We start from the raw sequence: 21,512 nt of genomic DNA on the forward strand, positions 1-21,512 counted from the left end.
CCAGGAGCTAAGGGGTGGCTCAGCTAGTAATATGCTTGCCTTGCAATCAGGAAGAGGAAGAAAGTTTAAGACTAAGCCCTTCTAGGACTGTCCAGAGCCGACAACAGGGAATTTCTGAGCAGTGGTGGTTACTCTGAGCTCTGACCTGTGACTCCCTCTCTTGGGGGAAGATGGGTCTCCTGCTTCGTTTCATCTGTTCAGACAAGACAGGCAAGCCTGTTGTTTTCCAAGCCCATGCCCACATATTTATTGAGCAGATGGAGGTGGCACAGAGATGACCGTGGACAGGACCCTACAGAGGCCAGGAAACACCTCTACCCCATGTCTACAGGGACACAGAGCAGTGTGGAATGTATAGATCAAACCCCGAAGTCTGATCCTCTGCCTGGCTAGCTCCTTAGAGAAGTACCCAGTGTGAGGTTCTGGTCAGTCTGCTGAGACCAGGCAGTTGGCCAGCATTCAAATTCCCCAGCTGAGCAGACAGAATCGCTGCCTCCTCACCCCACTTCCTCCTGTAACCACTTTCCTCTGGGCACGAATGCCTCATTACCTGTTAGAGTCACGCATGACACCCAGCACACGCAGGGCAGAGGGAAGACTTTACTAGTGCAGATTCTCATGCTCTGATTTCTTCTTTTTTTTTTGGTTTTTTTGAGACACGGTCTCCTCGTAGACCCATCTGGCCTGGAACTCACTATGTAAACCAGGCTGGCCTGGACTCACAGAAATTCGCCTGTCTCTGCCTCCCTAGTGCTGGGATTACAGGTGTGCACCACCACGCCCTGTCTACCCTTAGTTGTTTTTTTTATAATAGCAACAGTATGATCTGGGCACAGTGATGGGTATTTATAATCCCAGCACTCAGGAGGCTGAGGCAGGAGGATTATGAGTTCAAAGCCAGCCTCTGCTACACGGAGGGACCCTGTCTCCAAATAAAATATAATAAAATAGCAACAACATCCCACATTCTTCCCCTTTCAGTTTACCTATGTCAGCCATAGCATGTCCCCTCTAGAGCCTGGGTGCCCTTGGCCAAGCAAAGGGGAGACCAAGTGTGCTCAGAGGACCTCATCGGAGGTTCTTCTGTCTCCACCTGTCACCCAGCGAGGGGTCCCGGCCATTTGCCAGGAGCAGAGGCAGTTTACCTAGTGCCTGGCATTTGGAAGGTGCTCAAGGGGCGCATCTCCTCTATCCTCCCGCCCTGTACAGGGGGCCTAGGTGGCCACAGAACAGTCCCATGGTACCCTGGCTTCCTATCTGTACGAAGGTCCTAAGGGCTTCCTCTGCTTCCATCCGGATGACCCATCTGCTGGGTGAGTACTGCTTTTCCAGCTCCTGCAGGGAAGATGGGGCTCCGTGAGACTTTCCCTCACAACAACTGGGTGTGTCCCATGCATTCCCACACCCCCAAACCCAGAGAAGACCCTCCCCAATACCCTCAACTTTCTCCTGCCCCTTCAATTTCCCGCCAGTCTCCCACTAGCTGTCCCCAACTGGTACTTCAGCAGAACACTCAGATCTGTGGTGGAGGGGCACCCAGTGGTGACTATGCCCTTAATGAACAGATAGCCTTAGTGAGAAACGAGGTTCTATAACGGGGTCCAGTTGATGACATTATGGTTACAGAAGCTGAAACCACAGAAGGCCAGGCAGCTGTGTGGCCACCACCAACAAAATGACATGGAGTCAGTTATCACAAGAGGGCACTTTTCTGATAGGAGATGGACACAGGGTCACAGGGACAGGGGGCCGGAAGAGGGAATCAAAGGTCAGTTTGAAAATGCAGTCAAGTCAAATGGCTGAAGCCCAGAGGGAGTAAAAAGCCATTATGACACGTCTATACTCCCAGCACTGTGGAGGCAGAGGCAGGCAGATCTCTGTGAATTTGAGGCCAGCCTGTTCTACATTATAAGTTTCAGGGGAGACAGTAATACCCCCTCTCTACCAAAGATAAACAAAAGGTAAAAAGAGGGCTGAGGATATAGTTCAGGGACAGAGTACTTGCCTAGCACATATGTGTAAAGCACTGGATTTGTTCCCTAGTACCATGAGAAAGAAAGATGTTCACATTCAGTGCATTAAGTAATAAGGAGGTCGAGTATGGATAAAGGGCTCTAGATCATAGGAATCCTGAAGATAGTGTGGCCTCCCTCGAGGGCCTGGGGCTGAACCCCACCAATCTTCATGTGGTGCTGGTCGTTTTACCCTGGGCAGGTTGCTTTGCTTCTCCTTCAGTCTCCTGTTACAATGGGCATACTGTGACGTGCCTTGTAACGTTAGGGGAGAGAAGGCCTATAAAAAAGTGACCAATTCAAACCCCTCAGATGTGGCAGCCTCCTCCTCCAGCTGAACGGGGCTCTTGGCCAGAGGTCTTTGGAGTTGTATAATCCACCTGCATGAGTCAATATTGGCTATCATTTTTAGTTTGTTTTGTTGAGATAAAGTCTTGTATCCCAGGTTGGCCTCAAATTCACTACACAGCTGAGGTTGGCCTTGAACTCCTGATCCTGCCTCTACCTCCCAAGTGAGGGAAAACAGGTGTGTGCCATATAAATCTATCGTATTTATAATGATAACACAATAGGTTCCTGAGAGTTCTGTTAGTGTAGCCGTGTGTGTGTGTGTGTGTGTGTGTGTGTGTGTGTGTGAGAGACTGGGGGTGAAAGACTGGGACAGCATCCATAACTTCCAACAGATTCTAAGAGGTATCTGTTTATGACCAAAAACAAAACAACACTGTTCAAATGATACAGGATAATTAAGTCAGAAAATCATAACAGATCAATTACAGAAAGTGCCAGGTACTGTGCTGTCAGGCCTTGAGTAACCTTTGCGACAACCCACTCCATCGGAACCATACACGCTAGTGAGTGCAAAACATGTTTCTAGGCTCAGTCTACGCCATAACCTTTCCGTTGAAAATAGAACATTCTGAAGAGGCATAATACAGGAGTCCGCCCCGGAGGGTGTCTGCCTGGCTTGGTGGGGCGCAGCAGTGACCCTCAGCCCCTGGCATTTGTCAGCCTCTAGTTACGTAAGCACAGGCCCAAACAACATTGCAACACCTGAGTGGGGTCCAAACAATTCACCCCTAAATCGCTTTCAGTCCCTCGCTATCTGTCCTCCAAGCCGGGCTAGCCGGCTAACCAGGCGAAGTCCGCCCGGCAGGGGAAACAATAAATCCGGTGCTCAGACCGTGGGAAACCGGCCGTGACCGCGGGAACCAGGGGTCTAGAGGCTTCCTGGAGCAAGCTGTCCCCGGACGTGCGCTGCAGCTGTCCCCGGATGTGCAGCGGACCTACCTCTGCAGGCATGGTCCTCCAGGGAGCCCGGCACCGGCCCAGCGCAGCGGGGACGTCCATGCCGCGGTCCTGCGCGAGTGCGCGCGGCGCACGCCTTTTGTGGGCGAACGAGGGGGCGGGTCCAGACCGGCCGCGTCATCACAGCCGCTCTCCGAAACCGCCCCCTCCGGTGGCAGGCGATTGGCCGGCGCTCAGAGGCTTAAAGGGGCGCGCGAATCCGCCCCAGCCTGTGGCCGGAGCCCGGGAACTTGGGGCGCCATGAGTTGCATCAATCTGCCCACCGTGCTGCCCAGCTCCCCCAGCAAGACCCGGGGGCAGATCCAGGTGCATGGGGGCGGGGGGCTGGGGACGTGTGGCCGGGACCCCGAGTCCGCGTGCAAGGACCCTTACCATGACTTCTCCTCCAGGTCATCCTCGGACCCATGTTCTCTGGAAAAAGGTAACGGATGGGCTTTTGGGCGGGGGCACCTCTCCCCTCTGGAGGACCCTGTTCGGATTGCACCGCCCGGGGCCTGATGCTGCTCCCAGGTCCCCCGGGCCCGCCTTCCCGCCCAAATCTCTGGAATCTGTTGTCCCTCCCGCGCAGGCCTAGCTTTCTCCTTCCGGGAACAACTACTCCTAACTGAGGCCAGTCCGGACTGGCTTACCAGGGAGCCCCCATCCCCAATCCTCAGACGTCCACAGGGGATGGAGGGTCTGGGTGCCTTTGGACTGTGCACCGCCTTTTCCACGGCTGTTTGCCTCATGCAGTTAAAAAAACAATTATTCCCCCACGAGCTCGTCGCCAGCCACGGGTCCTAGCTTCCGCTGGGGTGAGATGAGGGGGTGGCCTCTGGGGACCCCGCACCCGGAGTCCGTGCTGCCCCCGACCCCCAGTTTTTGCGGAGCTTCTGTTGGTTGGTTGGAGACAGGGTTTCACTGTGTGGCCCTGGGGCTCATCATGTAGACCAGGCTAGCCTGGAACTCACAGAGCTCCTCCTGCCTCTGCCTCCTGAGTGCTGGGATGAAAGTTCTGGGGTACCACGCCTGGGGTCCCCCAGTTCTGGAATGGCTAGTGTCACGCGCCCCAAGCCCCTTGCTTGCAGGGGGAGGCTCAGGGTCGAGTTTGGGGACCCAGAACCAGTCCTTTCGGTGCTGCCTTAAAAGGCTCTGTGAAGGTCATTGACAAAACTCAGCAGCTGGGGTCGAGGTCACCCCGGAAAACCCCGGCGCGCGCTTTCGGGCTTCCTGTCGTCCTTGGTGCAGTTCAGGCTGTGCACCACTAGGTGGTGGTGGCGAGCCACTTTGGGCTCACCTGCTGGGGTCGCCCCTGCAGCACCGAGCTGATGAGGCGAGTCCGGCGCTTCCAGATCGCCCAGAACAAGTGCCTGATCATCAAGTATGCCAAAGACACGCGCTACAGCAACAGCTTCTCCACGCACGACCGGTTAGTCCCTGCACCTCTCGGTCCTGTCCAGTCACTAATGCACGGGGTGTTTAGTCCTGCCCTGTCCTATCACTAATGCACGGGGTGTATGGTCCTGTCCTGTCCTATCACTAATGCACAGGACGTATGGTCCTGTCCTATCACTAAGGCACCGGGTGTAGTGTCAGCTCTGCTTAGAGGGCATGGTTGGTATTTTTGATTCCTGGCATTGAACAGTACAAATTGCAGCTACTCTTCATGACACTGGGCAAAGTAGCCAGGACCTGGTCCTCCTAGGGTCTTATCCTAGCTGGAGGGGGTGGGGTGGCTGCTACTGGCCTCTAATGGGTAGAGTTCTAGAACACCACCCAACATCTGCAGTGCTCACACTTAGAATGACCCGTCCCCAAATGTCCATTGTGCCTACAGAGGCTGGGTGACCCTGGGTTGCACCTGGACACAAGTTACAGACACCTAATTGATTTCTTTCTCTTTCTCTGGCTCCTTGCCATCTGGTGACCTTCAGGATATTCTAGGTTGTGTGTTTAATTAACCTGAGTATTCTACACTTCCGTCTCCAGCCACAGAACGGAAATTAAAGTCTAGTGGCTTGGCGGCAAGTTTGGGGATTGGTGTTCTGAACCAGAGGGCTGTCTTTGCTGAGTGCCCTGGACTTGCCCTGCTTACTCTACCACGGAGCTGGAACTGCATCCCAGGGCGACTGTGGGCTGTGCCAAGACTGAGCTGGGGGGAGGGGGCGTTTCTAAATCAGGAATGGGAAGTTGGGTGGAGAATGCCTGGGACTTGGAGTTGAGGTGGGAATTCGAGCCAGGCTTCCTGCAGGCCTCTATGGATAATAGACATTTACCTCTCCATGATTCTAAACCATAACATCCACCACTTGGGATGGATAAGCATCCAGGGAGGAGGGTAAAAACAGAGCCGGTGACTGAATGCTTAGAGATGCAGCATCTGGAGTGGGTCAAAGTCACTAAACAGGCTGATGTTAAAAGCTAGCTGCCGGGGCTGGAGAGATGGCTCAGCAGTTAAGAACGCTGGTTGTTCTTGCAGAAGACCCGGGTTCGAATCCCAGCACCCACATGGCAGCTAACTGTAACTCCAGTTCCAGGGGATCCAATGGCCTCTTCTGTCTTCTGTGGGCACGACACGAGTGCACTTACCTACATACAAGCATAACACTCATACACTATTTAAAAATAAATAAATAAATCTAGCTGCAGCTTGCACCCTGTCCTCCCTCTGATCTCTACTGGATAAAAAGAATTTTAAATGCATGAATGTTGTTCTTTGTTTTTTAGGGTGGTGCTGGTTTGGGTTTTGTGTTTGTGTGTGTGTGTGTGTGTGCACACTTAACGTGCCATGACACGTGTAGGCCACCGGATAGCTGACCTTTCAGTCCTCATCTTTTGCCTTGAGACTAGGATTCTCCTGTTCCCCCTGCCCTCTTGCTGAAGGAACACCATAATTATAAATGCACATGTGAGTTTACGTGGGATCTGAATTCAAGTCCTCATGCTTGCGAGCCCTTTGCCCACTGAACAATCTCCAGCTTTGTTTTCAGTTCATTTATTTACTGAGATGGGGTCTCACTATGTAGCCTAGGCCAGCTGCTTCCTCCTGGGGTTACAGCTGTGCACCACCATGCCTGTCTGGTTTGTTGTTCTTGTTTGTTTGTTTTCCCTCAGGTTTATAAGCACTGGGGTTATAGGCTAGCGTCCCACATCTTGAAGAATATTGTGAGGCAGTCACTTAAATTTGTTTAAATGCCACCATATGCTGCTAAGCCTTTGGGCAACTGCTCTTTTGGAGACTAGATCTGAAAGTCAGGCAGAAATGGAACAGAAGGAAACAACTTTGTAGAACTTAGAAAGGCCGCAGATACCACCAGCCTTCCGCTCCATAGAAAACCCTTGGCCGTGCAGACAGAGGGCGGGGTTCCCAGTGTTGTGTAAGAGCAAGCTGGAGCAGTTCCAAACTGGCTTTCAGATGCAAGGTCTGCAGGCAGGCATCTCACATCCTGGCTCTGCCAGGCTATAGCCACATGAAAGATTCCTTTAATCTTTGAGGGTATCCCTCTGCTTATCCAAGAGGCCAGGACTCTCCTGAACTCAGAGTTGCTGCTCACAGCCTGTCCAGGGCCATATTACAACTTTCTTGGGCCCTGGACAGTTGCCTTTGTGGGGCTATGTCCTCAGTTTAAAAAGTTATGTTTTAAAGCTGGGTATGGTAGTACACACCTTTAGTCCCAGCACTCGGGAGGTAGAATTAGGCAGATTTCTTAGAGAGCCAGGCCAGCCTGGTCTTCACATCAAGTTCCAGGCCATGTGGGGCTACAACGAGACCCTATCTCAAAAAGACCAAAAAAGTGGGAGGCGGGGGTATGTGGACTGGAGAAATGGCTCAGCCATTGAGAGCGCTCACTGGTCTTTCAGAGACTCCAGTTTCAGTTCCAAGCACCCATGCCAGGTGGCTCACAACCACCTATAACTGTAGCACCAGACAACTCTGGTACCTTGCTGGCAGCTCTAGTCACTCACACATACCCCCACACAGACACACTCATACACATACAAAAATGTCAGTCCTGAGGGTGATTTGATTGATGTCCTGTGCACCCACATGACAGCTAACAACTTTATGTAGCTCTAGTTCCAGGGGATCCAGTGCCCTTTTCTGGCCTCTGCAGGCATTGCATGCACATGGTGTACTTACATACATGCAGGCAAGACACTCACACCATAAATCGAAAAAGGAACTCAATCTTATTGTACTGAAAATTATCCAATTATACTACTTCACTCTGTTCAAAGAAAAGATCAGCCGTGAACCTCCACCCACTGCTCCAAGGAGAACTTGAGAGCCGTTTTGAGCTTCATAGTGGACATTGCTAATTTCCAGTGAAGAGACATAATTTGTATTCACTGGTGTTTTGAACACGTGCTCTTGTGCTTCCCCATCCTTCCCCTTCAGACACTGACACAACACCACAGCCTGCTGTTTGGGAAGAGGTGGTCAGGACTGCAGCGACACCCTCACCCTACAAATGGGGCCCAGACCCCTCCCTGGCCTTGCTCACACTCTGGCCTTCTTTTCCTAGGAATACCATGGACGCCTTGCCAGCTTGTCTGCTCCGGGATGTGGCCCAGGAAGCCCTGAGTGTGGCTGTCATTGGCATTGACGAAGGGCAGTTTGTGAGTTGGCTTGTGGGAGTCCCCTGTCCTCCTTTTCCTCTGCTGGTCCAGGAGTGCTGTCTTTTGTCTTTTAGAAAGTCATATGATTAACTTGCTTCCTCTAGTGTCTGAATTCCCTTACCTTTTTTTTTTTTTTTAATATTTATTATTTTTATTTTATGTGTATAAGTGCATTGCCTGTATGTGTGTAAGTGCACCAGTGTCATGCAATGCCCACAGAGAACAGAAGAGGGCATCGGAGCTCCTGGAACTGGAGTTACAAATGGTTGTTAGCCACCATGTGGGTGCTGGGAATTGAACCTTGGTTCTCTGTAAGAGCAGCCAGTGCTCTTAATCACTGAGCCACCTCTCTAGCCCTCCCTTACCTTTTTGCATATTATTGTCACAAAGGATCTATTTTACCTTTTTTTCCATTTTTTAGACAGTCTCACTGTGTAGCCTTTGCTGGACCATACTATGTAGACAAGGTTAGCTTCCATTGAAGAGATCTGCCTGCCTCTGCCTTCTGAATGCTAGGACTAAAAGTGTATGCCACTAGTCCCAGCTTTTCTTTCTTTTTCTTTTTTTTTCCTTTGGCTCCCCACTGGGGAATCAAACCCTGGTCTCCCAAGTGACAGGTTCTTTCTTTTTTTTGAGACAGGGCCTCCCTATAGATCCAGCTAGCCTGTAACTCCCTATTCAGGCCATGATCTCAGAGATCCACCTGCTTCTGCCTCTGGCACCACCCCCCATCCCCCCAGGTGCTGGGACTAAGGGTGGATGCCACCATGCCCAGCTATTTTACCCTTATTAAAAAAGAAAAAGGGGCTGGGCGTGGTGGCGCACACCTTTAATCCCAGCACTCAGGAGGCAGAGGCAGGCGGATCTCTGTGAGTTCAAGGCCAGCCTGGTCTACATAGTTCCAGGACAGCTGGGGCTACAGGGAGACCCTGTCTCAAAAAGACAAAAAAAAGGGAAAAGGGGCTGGAGAGACAGCTCAGGGGTTAAGAGCACTTGCTGCTTTTGCAGAGGATCAGAGTTTGGTTCTCAGCACCCACATCAGACAGCTGATGTTACCTGCATGTAACTCCAGCTCCAGGAGATCCAATGCCCTCTTCTGACCTTTTGTGGGCACCCACACATAGATAAAAATTAAATCTGTAAAAGGATAGACTCCTTTGGGCCTGGAGAGATGTTTCAGTGGTTAAGAGCACTGGTTGCTCTTACAAAGAACCAAGGTTCAAGTCCCAGCACCCACATGGCAGCTAATACCACCCCTAACTCCAGTTCCAGGGGATCTGATGCCTTCTTCTGTGGCCATTGTAGCACATGGGTGCACTTATATACATGCATGCAAAACACACAAACACATAAAGTTAAAAAAAAAAAAAGTGTGATAATATGTAGTCCCAGTATTCCTGAGACAGAGGCAGGCGGATCTCTGGGTTTGAGGTTGGCCCATAGGGACCCTATTTCTATACAGTGAAACCCTACTTCAGAAAATGGAGGCCAGAGTGGAGCTTTTGGGGAGAGCGCCTGCCTCTGCCTTTGAGATGTCTGGGCTTGCAGGCCTTTGCCACCAGCCATACCTGGGATTTTTGGTTTGTTTTAAAATCTTTGTTAATCCTTCAGTTATTTTTCTGAGAAATCTTGTTTTAGTCTTTTCTAGCAAACTGCATTGCTGTTTTCTTCTGGGCACTCTCTGGTTGGTTAGGGGCTGTCTTCTCGAGGTCTTGATTTCCCTCCTGTGCTTTGGAAGTTTTTGCTGCTGCAACTGTAAACTCACTCTAGAGGGACCGAACTGGGCTGGGGGTAAAGCTCAGTTGGTGGAGAGCCAGCATGCATCAGGCCTAGCCTCTATCCCCATCACCGCATAAACTGGCCATGGAGGTACATGCCTGTAATCCTAGCACTGAAGGTTGGAGGTGGGGGATCAGGAGTTCAAAGTTAGCTTTGGCAACAGATCCAGTTTGAGGTCAGCCTGGGCTACATGAAGGCCTGTCCCAAAAAACAAAACAAAACAATGACAAAGGTGCTGCTGGGCTTTAAGTTCGCCTCCAGTGCAGGAGGGAAGGGAGGAGAGTACTTTAACAAATGTGCACCTGACCTGGTGTCACCTGCCTTTAGTCCCAGCACTCGGGAGGTAGAGGTGGGCAGACCTCTGTGAGATCAAGACCAGCAATAGGGAAACCCTGTCTCAAAACACAAAACAAAGTAAAACAAAAAAATATTTGTCTTTGGACAAGGTAGTGCACTCCCATGATCCCTGTATTTGGGAGACTGGGCAGGAGGATTAGGAGTTCAAGGGTAGCCTTAGCTAGAGTGAGACCTTATCTCAAAAAAACAAAAAAAGCCAGGCGTGGTGGCACATGCCTTTGTGGATCCTCTGTGAGTTCGAGGCCAGCGTGGTCTAGAGTGAGTTCCAGGCAGCTGGAGCTACAGGGAGACCCTGTCTCAAAAAGACCAAAAAATTAATAATAATAAGGGGCTGGAGAAATGGCTAAGTTGTTAAGAGCACGGACTGCTCTTGCACGGAACCCAGGTTCGATTCCCAGCACCCACATGGAGGCTAACAACTGTCTGTAACTCCAGTTCCAGGGGATCCGACTCCCTCTTCTGATCTCTGCAGGCATTGCATGACACGGGTGTACTTACATACATGCAGGCAATACCTTCATACACATAAAATAAAAATAATAAAATAAGTCTTAATAATAATAAGGCCAGTGAATGGCTCAAGTGGGTGAAAGCACTTGCTGCCCAAACCTGGCAACCCCAGTTTAATCCCAGAATCCACGAAAGAGAGAACTGACTCTACAGAGTTGTCATCTGACCTCCGTACATGTGCCATGGCGTGGGTGTGCCCACATACATACACAACAATAAAACTCTAAAAGTAGATAAATGGGGCTAGAGAGATGGCTTAGTAATTAAGAATATAAATAAAAGTCTTGCCAGGCATGGTGGCACAGGCCTATAATCTCAACACAGGAAGCTAAGGCAGGTGGATCTCTGATTTTGAGACCACCCTGGTCTATACGTTGATCCTGGTCAGGGTGCCTTGCATGATGTTGACCCAAAAGGTTGCTAGTGCCAGGCCTCTCTCTGCTGGGTGCCACGTCAGCTCCTCGCTATACAGAAAGACAGTGTGGCCAGATGCTTTTTTTTTTTAATTTAATTAATTAATTAATTTTTCTATGTGTATGCATGTATTGCCTGCATGTAGGTAAGTACACCCGTGTCATGCAATGCCCATGGAGGTCAGAAGAGGCTGTCGGATCCCCTGGAACTGGAGTTATGGACAGTTGTTAGCTGCCATGTGGGTGCTGGGATTCAAACCTGGGTCTTCTGCAAGAACAACCAGTGTTCTTAACTGCTGAGCCATCTCTCCAGCTCCAGATGCTTCTAATTGTACACATGTGTTTTATAGAACAGGCCCGTGTCACATATTATGGGAATGGCTAGATCCAGGGATCAGTTTTGCTTTTTTGAGACCTAGTCTCCCTGTAGCCCCAACTGGCCTAGAAATCACTAGGTAGACCAGGCTGGACTTGATCGCACAGAGATCTGCCTGCCTCTGTGTCCCAAGTGCTGGGATCAAAGACGTGCCACCACGCATGGTTAACTTAATAGTTCTTAAAGTTCTGTATGTCTGTGGCATTCTAGGTCCTGGAGATCAAACTGGACCTTGCAGCTAACCTATGCCGGTGGACGATGACTGCTAGGAAGTAGAGAGGGCCTTTGTGGGAGGCTGGGAGGTTATGGTAGGCAGGCTGATGTGAATTCCAGGCCAGCCTGTGCTACATAGTAAGACCCTCCTCTCAAACAAAGATGCCAGGCATGGTGACGCATACCTGTAATCCCAGCACTTGAGAGGCAGAGGCAGGCCAGTCTCTGAGTTCGAGGCCAGCCTGGTCCAAACAGCAAGTTTCAGGCAGCCCAGGGCTGCCTAGTGAGACCCTGTCTTGAAAGAAAGAAAGGGAGGTGGCTCAATCGGCGAGGTGTTTGCTGTGCATGTGTAAGAGTTGGAGTTCAAATCCCCAGCACCTATGTAAAAGCTGGGCTTGGTGGCATGTCCATAATCCCAACACTAAGGAGGCAGAGGCAGGTATATCCCTGGAGCTCACTGGCCAGCCAGCCGAGCTGAATCATTGAGCTCTAAGTCCAGTGAGAGACCCTGGACTTTAACTTAACTTTAATCTTAACTTTTTGTTTGTTCTTGAGACAGGGTCTCCCTGTAGCCCCAGCTGGCCTGGAACTCACTTTGTAGACCAGGCTGGCCTGGAACTCACAGAGATCCACCTGACTCTGCCTTCCAGGTGCTGGGATTAAAGGTGTGCGCCCTATCTTAAAAGCTAAGGTGGAGGGGCCCGAGAGATGGATCGGCAGTTAAGTGCACTGGCCACTCTTGCAAAGGACTCAGGTTTGATTCCCAGCACCCACATGGCGGATAATAACCATGCATTCATATCTCCAGTTCCAGGGGAATCCAGTGCCGTCTTTTGACTTCCTCAGGCATTGCGTGACATGAGTGGCTTTACATACATGCAGGCAATACAATCATTCACATAAAATATTTAAAAAATAATAATAAGGTGGAGAGCAGTTAAGGAAGATACTTGAGCCTATTCAGGGAGACCCCAATGGATTTCAAGTCCATTCTGCCAACTATGCAGGGGTGTGGTGGCACATGCCTTTAGTCTCAGCACCTGGGAGGCAGAGGCAGATCTCTGTGAATTCTAGGCTAGCCTGGTCTACATAGTGAGTTCCAGGCCAGCTGGGGCTACAGGGAGGCCCTTTCTCAAAAAGACCAAAAAAGAAACTAGAAGGCAGATACTTGATACTGGCCTTGGCCTGTACATGTGCAGACACATACACACATGGACACATGTACCATACACAAAGAAAAGAAAGAAAAAGGCCTGAAGGAACTGAGAGAGCCAGTGAGGTCTGAGCAGGGGCAAGGTCTGACCTGCAGCTGTCTCAGGAAAAGGGTGTGGCAGGATCCCACAGGCAGAGGAGCAGTGAGCACCCAGACCATGGCTGCCGGGCAGGAACACATGCAGCTCTGGGGAGGTGGAAAGTTGGAGCGTGGAAGGCCCAACAGTAGAGTGGTGAGGGGGGCTTGGCCACAGCAGAAAGATACACACACCTCTGCAATTCTCATCACCAACGAACACTTGTCTCTTTATCAGAGACGAATTGACAGATGCCTTCAAATCACACACTGACTATATCTGGTAGTTTACCTTTGAATTATTGTCTATGGTGTTTCCTTCAGTCTTCTGCTGAACTATGGGGAAGGGGCAGGGTGCCAGTGGACCTTCGTGTCACCCTCTGCTGGAAGGGCATACAGCTCACAGGAGTGCTGGTACCACCTGTTTCTCTGGCTCCAGGCTGATCCGTGTGGTTGGGTCCGGCAGGGCCTCCAGGGGGCCCCTGCTAGGGTAGCTAGCTCACTCCTCTTTCTACCTGCCTTTCCAGTTCCCTGACATTGTGGAATTCTGTGAGACTATGGCCAATGCGGGCAAAACAGTGATTGTAGCAGCACTAGATGGAACCTTCCAGAGGAAGGTAAGGTGTCTGACCCAGGCCTTGCAGTGAAACCTGGGAGGGAGGCAAGGGTCCTGGGGCAGTGGGTGAGATAGTGTACAAGGTGATCTATCCGGTGGTTTCAGGCCTTGCCTGAGTCCAGCGAGTCCCTGATCTGCCCAGGAGTTGTTCGGAATGGAAGGCATTGCTGGCAGGTGTTCTGACTGGCCAAGGGGTAGGCAGTGGGGTGTGGCTCCAGAAAGCAAGGTCAGGGTGATTTATCCTGAATCATAGGGCTTAAAAGAGAAGTGCGGGACTGGGGAAATAGCTCAGGCCATAAAGTGCTTGCCTTGCAAGCATGAGGAACTGAGTTCAAACCTCAGAACCCACTTTGAATAAAGCTAGACGTGGACTTGTAATCTCAGGGTTGGGGAAGAAGAGAAGGCAGGGTCTTGGGCTCACTGGCAAGCCAGCCTAACCTACTTGGTAAGCTCCGGGCTAAGGAGAAACTCTTGTCTCAATAAACAAGGTGGGCAGAGCCCCCACACAGAAAAAGTACCTGTCTAGGTGCCCAGGCACAATGGCTGTCTTGTATGGCGTAGGCTTTTGGCAGTATCTTGAATCTGGTGCCCCTGGCCGAGAGCGTCGTGAAGCTGACTGCCGTGTGCATGGAGTGTTTCCGGGAAGCTGCTTACACCAAGAGGCTGGGCCTGGAGAAGGAGGTAGCTCCCCCACCTTCTGCCATGGATTGTGGGTCTGGGCAGGCTTCTGCTTCCGAGTCTCACCCTCACACACAACGTCTCTTTTGGACATCAGGTGGAGGTGATTGGTGGAGCAGACAAGTACCACTCCGTGTGCCGCCTCTGCTACTTTAAGAAGTCCTCGGTCCAGCCTGCAGGGCTAGACAACAAAGAGAACTGCCCGGTGCTGGGAAAGCCCGGGGAGGCCTCAGCGGCCAGGAAGCTCTTTGCCCCTCAGCAGGTCCTGCAGTCCAGCTCTGCCAACTGAGGGCACCCAGGGTTTGCCAGCTGCTGCCCCAGGATGGACTCTCAAGAGAGCAGACCTGGGCGGGCTGCTGTGCTTGATGGACACCATGCAGGGACAGGCTCATCAGCCTGTCACATCCCCCTCCTTACCCTCTTGTAGTTCCCTTCCTGGTTGCTAAGGTGACCCACCCCAGGCTGGAGCCTGTCTCTGGCTGGTAGTCAGGGTCTGACCATTTCCCCGAGGTGAGGAGGGGAGGACAAAGCCACAGGCTGTTGTGACATTGGTGCTGTTGGCTTCTTCCCCCTTGGTGGCTTTCACTGCTGGGTTTCTGTTCTCGCTGGTCCTCCAGCCCTCTTCATTGCCCGCCCTTTGTGCTGAAAATCCCTCCTATGCTCCAGCAATGGCCTGCAGAATGTCATCTTCCAGTGGTGGCACTGGCCCTGCTGGGGCTCAGACCCCTGGGGTTTGGCTCTTAAAGAGGGAGGGAGGGAGGAAGGAGAGTCCGTTCTGCTTATAGTGTGTGAAATTAATAATATTAAAGTTTGCTGCCTGGTACAGACATGTTTCTCCTTAACTTGGGTTTTCCCCACATCTTGCCACCCACGATTTGTGGGAAGAGGAGGCTCTTCCCAGATCTTTTAAGAATCACTGGTCTCTTAACCACAACCCTTTGGAACTGATTGTGGAGCGTGTCCTAAGAGGAACGATCTTGCCTTTCTGTCTGGTTGGTTTCAGGACAAAAATGGTAAAGAAAGCAGCCTGAATCCCACAGCTCCACTGGGAGAGCCGAGGGGGTAGTGGTGTTGCCACAAGAGGGTGGTGGTGTTTCCAGCCAGGGCTGGGAGGTCAGGTTTTGTTTGTGAAACAGACACTTGATAGTTTGCAAGCTAAGAAGACAGCTCAGCTGTACCTCAGAAAGTGGGCTGTGGTGGTTCCTGGGAGGCCAGGGTCCTCAGGCTGGGCTGTTAGACTAGGTCTGGTGGGCCACACCCATGTGTGCCCCTGTGCTGTGTCTGGACGCACACCACTGGCTAACCTAACCCAGCTTTGAGAGGCCTGCTCTAGAGGGGAGGCCGATAAGCTCAGAGGCTGAGTGGAGGGCTGTTCTGGGCTTTTGAAAGACACTGTCAGGGCCCACTGTTGATGGCCATTGCACAAAAAAGACAAGAGTTGCCTCAGGGGGCCCTGCTTCCTGACAGATGGGTCTACTCCCCCACTGTGCCCTTCAGTTCTGATGGGAAAGGGCTGCTTGGGAGGCCACATTCAGGGAGGGTGGCTCCTAGGAGCCCCAGACTCTAGGAAGGCAGCAATAGGACCCTGGCAAGCAGTCCAGAAAAATTCATCTTGTTTACAAGCTGAGCACAGTGGCTATTTTAGGATGCTGGTGGAAGGCAGTCTGAGGCATGAGACCCCATGAGGGGGAGTTGACACCCAGTGTTCAAAATACAACTTCTATCTAGAGCCAGGCATGGTAGTGTATGCCCATAAGCCCAGCACTTACGAGGCTGAGGCAGGACTGCCTCAAACTGGAGTCCTCCCTAGGCCATAACAAGACCTTGTCTCCAAAAATAGAGCTCTAGGGAGCTGGGGAGATGGTTCAGACCTTAAGAGCATACCGCCCTTGCAGAGGACCTGACTGAGTTCAGTTCCTGGCACCCTTGTTAGACTCAAGAGTTGCCTGAAACTCTTACTTCTAGTAAGACACGGCAGCACAGGCCTGTATTCCCAGCTTTCAGAAGCTGAGGCAGGAGAAGAGTTTTAAAGCTAGCCTGGGCTACATAGGGAGACTGTCTCAAAAATGGGCTGAGATACAGCTCAGTTGCCTAGCATGCAGGAGGCCCTGGGCTCAACCCTAGCACCACATAAAAACTGGGTGTGGTACACGCTTATAATCCCAGCGCTCACGAGGGCCAGAGGTTCAAGGTCGTCCTTGGCTACACAAGTTTGAAGCCAACCTGAAATACATGTGACCCTGTCTTAAAACACAGAGTAGCCCCAAGTCACCCTCTACCCCTAGGCAGAGACTTAACCAAGGACAACAGACATTGAGAAAAACATTTATTCCATCTCCAAACTAGTCTATAGAACCTGAGGGCAGGGGTGTCCCCACCAAGGCGCTAACACATTCGAACATGTGGGGGCTCCAGCCCTCCCCACACTTATTGCTAACCACTGCAGAGTGTTGACATAAAGCTGGGTGTTCTCTCCGGGCAAAGCCCCTCCGCACTGTCAGGAGGACCAAGAACGAAGTGCTGTCCAGTCCCCCTGCTTGCCTGACATACAGCAGCCTGGGGCAGCTGGCATAGTGGTGACCCCAGAGGACACAGCAGTGAACACTGCTCCCAGCCGTGGCTGGGTGACGAACCTGAGTAAGGAGGTGGGGAGACTGGGCCCAGCATCCCAAGGAGAGAGGTACATGGATCCCCAACCTTGTCTTTGGCAAAAAGGGGGGGCTCCCACGGCCTCAGGATTCAGGGGTGCTACAGCACTTATAAAAGCATATAGTAGGCACCTTCTTTCTGCTTCTGGCTATCTGAGTCAGGGTTCTGGGTTATTAAAGCAACATGGAGCTAAGGACGTAGCTCAATGGGCAAGCACCGGCTAGCAAGTACAAGGCCCTGGGCAGCAACCCCAGTACTGAGGAGGAAAGAAGCAGTGAGGAAAGATTCCCCTAAAAGCCTTTCCTAAAATGCCCTTGAGGAGTAGGTGGGTGGCTGTGATGCCCTGTTGGGCTCAGGCACTTCAGGTACGCTTTGTTGGCTGCAGCTAGGGTGCAGGAAGGCTTGGGATTCTCTGGCTGTCAATTTCGACAGGCAAGGAAGGGGCTGCAGCTCCAGGAGGCAAGCCTCCAGGGGGAAGTCCGGGATAGAGGGGTGGCCCCAAGTACCCCCCTGCCTCTGCCCTGACCAGGCTGCTCAGTACACAGGGGGCGGCTGGTAGCCCTCTGTGGTCTCCACATTCTGGGTGAAGGGCGGCTGTTGGTAGTTCTCCACCGAGGCACTAGGGTAGGAGGCGTAGGCTGTGTTGGGGTCTGGGGTGGGGTCCACGTAGTTCTGGATGAATGCATCCACTCCAGCCTTGTAGCGCTGGTAGGCCAGGGAAGCCAGCACACCCTGCGGGGAGACCCAAGGAGGTGTGGGCAGGGCAAGGAGGCCTCAGTCTTCCCCAAAGACCACAAAGCTGCCCTCCCCAGCCTACCTACCCAGGAAAAGATGGAGAAAAAGCTGAAGGTGATGGCTGCCCGGGCTGAGTCAGCTCCCACCAGCACTGTGTCAGGCTTGGTTGCGGCCCACTGGTTGGTCAGGAAGCAGAAACCAACGAACCACAGGAAAGTCCAGAGAGCTTGGGAGAGGACAGAGGGAAGTCAGCTCCAGGGAGGAGCAGGGGCTTCCCAGGACCCAGGAGAGACTCTAGAGGGAAGGAAGGCCCCAAGGCAGGGCTCTGTTTGGGCTGTTTGCAGAAACCGAGGGAGGTGAGGGCTAAGGGGTCCGCCTACTAGGTAGGATGGACTGATCCAGAGGCCTGGGACTCAGGGCCACACCCTATGCCCCAACACTTCAGCAGTCAGAATGCCTTATGTGTCAGTCCAGGGCGCCAGGGGACCTAGGGGAAGCCTCAGGTGAGGCCCCAAAGGACCTGGGACAAGCCTCAGGTAAGACCTATGACCCTGAGCTGCAATAGGCAGCCCCTCCCAAGGGCACCAAGGCCCCTCAGCCCTGGTTCTAGGGCTCTCACTCCTGTACACCTGCCCAGAGCAGCTGGAGGTGCCACAGGTAGATACCTGAGAACAGGAGGTCTCCAATGACCAGGTACTTGCGGTCGGTAGCATTGCTGATCTGGGGGAAAAGGGCGTCCACCACGAAGAAGAAGGCTGAGGCCAAGAAGGCCAGCACCCCGATGGCAGCGCCATAGCGGCAGGCATCCTCGTTCTGGTTGAACACGCAGTATAACTGGTCAGAGTGGTGGGTGTTGCTGTAACCCTCGCCGAAGATACAGGAGAACACGATCAAGGCAAAGCCCTGACGGGGAGAGGAACATCCGTGAGCGGGTGCCACCCTGCAGATAACCTCGGGGTGCATCCTGTACACGCCCCTCCTAGGGCCTGGAGACAGGGGACCCTGGCAGGACATCAGGAGGCCTCGTGTCTTTCTACTGGTATGTGGTTATGAGACTGGCCTTGTAGCCCCTTCTGGACTCATGGGAATGATGGGCAAACCTCCCTCCCACCACCAGGGGCCCTACCAGGAGGGGTTCTTGGATTTAAAGGGTTGGGGAATAGATGGAGCTATCCTAGGAGGAGACTACCCCCTCCCCAGCTGCTTGATGACATCTGGTTTAGGCTTGTGACTAGGGTAAAGGACGATGTGCCTAGCCCCACTTTGAATGAGTTGGGTTGGTTTGTGACAAGGTTTCGTGTAGCCCAAATTGGATTCAAACTCTCTATGTAGCCCAGGATAAGCATGTGCCAGCTACTCTGCTGGCTTGGGGTGTCCCACCCCACCTCCATGCTAGGACCTTACACATCTTAGGCAAAGCACTCTACTGACAAACTAGATCCTTAGCCTTTGAACAAGGTATTCTTTGTGTGTGTTTGTTGTTTTGAGAAAAGGTAGGTCCCACTATGTAGCCCTGGCTGGCCTGGATGGCTCTGTAGACCAAGCTGGCCTTAAACTCAGTGATCCACCTGCCTTTGCCTCTGGAATGCTGGGATCAAAGGCATGCTCCACCAAGCCCTTCCCGGAAGGTTTTTTAATTTTTAAAATATATTTTTATTATATGTGTATGAGTGTATTGCTTGCATGTATCTAAGTATACCCATGTGTGCAATGCCCAAGGAGGTCAGAAGAGGGCATTAGAGTTACAGATGGTTGTTATCCGCCATGTGGGTTCTAGGATTTGAACCCCGGTCCTCTGCAAGAGCAGTCAGTGCCATCTGTCCAGCCCCATGGAGGTTTTTTTGTGTTCGTTGTTGCTGTTGTTCTTTGAGACAACCTCACTGTGTAGTCCAGGCTGGCCTCGGGCTCTTGGCAATCCTCTTGACTCAGCCCCCTCAGTGCTGGGGTTACAGGTATAAACTATCACCTCTGGCTTGAATGAATTTTAAACAAAATGGTCCACAAAGTCACAGCAGCTAAACTTGAGTCTCTCCCTACCCTCACCCAGCAGCCTGTCTCCAAATCACCTCTACAGCACCATCATCTTCCAGAATGCCCTGTGGAAGGACTCCCACCTCTCCAAGACCCTCTCAACAACAGCTGTGACCCCCTCTATTGCTCCCCTAACCCAAGTAACAACCAACACCCCCCCACCCCCACCCCCACGCCCGCTGGCCAGCTTTTTCCCTACAAGGACTTCCGGCATCTTTGGCACCTTGTCCCATCCCCTCAAGAGAACTCCCTGTCTACAACCTCACCGGTGGCTCTACCCGGTTCTTGGGGTGATCAGACCCCACAGTACTAAGTGTCTGACTCTGCACTAAGACCCCCCCACACACACACCCCCGCAGGAGCCAAGGTGAGGGTGGGGACTCCACCAGCTGGAGCTGGCCAGAAGGAAACTAACTCTTGGGAATGGCCTCAAGTCACCTTCATCCTCCCCAAACCTCAAGGCCACTGCCATGCCCACTTCACCACTGCAGATGCAGCTGAGTCTGTGGGCACCTGTTGCTGCCTCTGAGGCCCTCCCCTCCCCCCTCCCAAGGCCCTGAACTATCTTCCCAGGGCTCTCTCTCAATAGGGATCTGGAACTGGCAGTCACAAGCTCCACCCCCAGCGGGAGATGAAGCCGGAACTCCGGGACCCAGAGCAGAGTGTGTCAAGACTCCTGGCACTGCCATCCCAACCCACAGGGCATCTATCTGCTCTCTGGCACAGCCCAGGATGGAGGTCCACCAGGCTCCACAGCCAGGCGGGGAGGGTGAGGGGTGTTCACAAGGCTCCAAGCCCAAGCAGGTACCCTGTGGGTGCAGCAGGCCCTCGACGTGGTGGGGCTCAGAGCTGGCTGTCCGAAGACAAGCACTCGCGCCGCCATACATACACACCTGGTGCTAGAGGGTTTGCCCAGCTCCGGGGGAGGGAACGCAGCCTGGGTGGAGAGGCAGACCCGCGGCCCGCCCCTGGGTAGGAAAGAAGCCCTATTTCGGGGCGCAGGCCGCCCCGCTCCCTGCACCCCACGTGGCTTCAGAAAGTCCCTTCCCGGTGAATTCCCCACGCTGGGAGTCGCGACGCTCGGGCCACCTGCCGCGGAGTCGCCCCAGGCTCCACCCACTGCCAGCGGGGCCACAGGCCGGCCTCGCCTCGGGGACACCCGCAGCAGACGCCGAGGCCCAGGCGGGGGCAGCCGACGCGGCCCGGAACCACCTACCGGGACCAGGCGCCGGAACCCCGCGGCCCGCAGGGGGCAGGGACGTGGAGGGGCCCGGGCCGGGCCGCCACCTGCCGCGCCCGCTGGCCTGGGTATCGGGTCCCCCGCGGCTCCCGGTCCTCGCCGCCCGACTCACCATACACAGGGCGCGTGTCAGCACCTGAGGCTGCGACAGGAAGCGCCGCAGGTCGAAGCTGCCGCCCGCGTTGGCCGCGCCGTAGGCCCCGCTCTCCATGTCGCCGTCGCCGCCGAGCGCGGATGGCAGAGAACCAGCCGGACCGCCCCGCCCACGGGGGCGTGGCCAGCCGCCGACAGAGGGCGTGGTCCGCCGCCGGTAGGGGGCGTGGTCCGCCGCCGCCAGGGCCGGCCCTGCGCCAGAGGCGGAGGCGGCGGGGGGTGGGGACGCGGGAGCTGAGCGTTGGGGCGCGGACACTGCCGTCCTCCTGCCGGGCGGAGAATCCCCAGAGTCCCCAGGAGGAGGAACCCGCGGTGCCCCCCACCCCCTTACGCCCGGCCCGCGTTTCTGGTCCCCCTCGTCCAGGAGGTTCTACAGACCTGGGGTTTGAACCTCACCCGCCCAGACCCCAGATCCCACCATTCTCCTCCAGGCCCAAGGGCTTGATGCCCAGTGGTGGAGCTCTTGCCTAGCACGTGGGAGACCCCGGGTTCCATCCCCAGGACGACAGTAATAATAATAATTGTGGCTTCCGCCAGTCTGGTTACTCTTCCCCG

The 21,512-nt window shown here is 53.4% G+C and overlaps 3 protein-coding genes across 4 annotated transcripts in view; 1 reads left to right on the forward strand and 2 right to left on the reverse strand.

Moving 5' to 3' along the window:
* Positions 1-3,423, reverse strand: part of LOC103746016 (kynurenine formamidase) — a gene marked incomplete at its 3' end in the record, with an annotated part of 16,594 nt that extends 13,171 nt beyond the window's left edge. Inside the window, 2 exon segments of the mRNA XM_008848074.2 lie at positions 1,245-1,335; positions 3,303-3,423. Of these exon segments, the coding sequence (XP_008846296.1) occupies positions 1,245-1,335; positions 3,303-3,362 (151 nt within the window).
* Positions 3,424-3,471: 48 nt separating this feature from the next.
* Positions 3,472-14,916, forward strand: Tk1 (thymidine kinase 1). The gene is made up of 7 exons (XM_008848075.3): positions 3,472-3,626; positions 3,710-3,741; positions 4,618-4,728; positions 7,826-7,919; positions 13,383-13,472; positions 14,033-14,152; positions 14,247-14,916. The coding sequence occupies exons 1-7, from the start codon at positions 3,561-3,563 to the stop codon at positions 14,436-14,438; spliced, it is 705 nt and encodes a 234-aa protein (XP_008846297.1). The 5' UTR covers positions 3,472-3,560; the 3' UTR covers positions 14,439-14,916.
* Positions 14,917-16,462: 1,546 nt separating this feature from the next.
* Positions 16,463-21,061, reverse strand: Syngr2 (synaptogyrin 2). 2 transcript variants are annotated; one of them, XM_008848076.2, is made up of 4 exons: positions 20,917-21,061; positions 18,199-18,436; positions 17,620-17,759; positions 16,463-17,530 (listed from the first exon to the last, which is right to left on the reverse strand). In XM_008848076.2, the coding sequence occupies exons 1-4, from the start codon at positions 21,013-21,015 to the stop codon at positions 17,333-17,335; spliced, it is 675 nt and encodes a 224-aa protein (XP_008846298.1). In that variant the 5' UTR covers positions 21,016-21,061; the 3' UTR covers positions 16,463-17,332. The 2 variants fall into 2 exon arrangements, with proteins under 2 accessions (XP_008846298.1, XP_017657433.1); XM_017801944.2 differs by lacking the exon at positions 17,620-17,759.
* Between the last annotated feature and the right edge of the window lie 451 nt (positions 21,062-21,512).

The sequence above is a fragment of the Nannospalax galili genome, unplaced genomic scaffold (assembly GCF_000622305.1).
Source record: "Nannospalax galili isolate Female #2095 unplaced genomic scaffold, S.galili_v1.0 scaffold1684, whole genome shotgun sequence".
Taxonomy (NCBI): domain Eukaryota; kingdom Metazoa; phylum Chordata; class Mammalia; order Rodentia; family Spalacidae; genus Nannospalax; species Nannospalax galili.

Bases quoted from the DNA above. Each gene is read 5' to 3' on its own strand.
- Tk1 (XM_008848075.3), top strand. From the start codon at position 3,561: ATGAGTTGCATCAATCTGCCCACCGTGCTGCCCAGCTCCCCCAGCAAG. The intron at 3,627-3,709 runs GTGCATGGGGGC...CTTCTCCTCCAG, and splicing joins AGACCCGGGGGCAGATCCAG to GTCATCCTCGGACCCATGTT. The intron at 14,153-14,246 runs GTAGCTCCCCCA...TTTGGACATCAG, and splicing joins GGCTGGGCCTGGAGAAGGAG to GTGGAGGTGATTGGTGGAGC.
- Syngr2 (XM_008848076.2), bottom strand. From the start codon at position 21,015: ATGGAGAGCGGGGCCTACGGCGCGGCCAACGCGGGCGGCAGCTTCGAC. The intron at 17,760-18,198 runs GTATCTACCTGT...TCCTCTCCCAAG, and splicing joins TGGAGACCTCCTGTTCTCAG to CTCTCTGGACTTTCCTGTGG. The intron at 17,531-17,619 runs GTAGGTAGGCTG...GTCTCCCCGCAG, and splicing joins TTTTCTCCATCTTTTCCTGG to GGTGTGCTGGCTTCCCTGGC.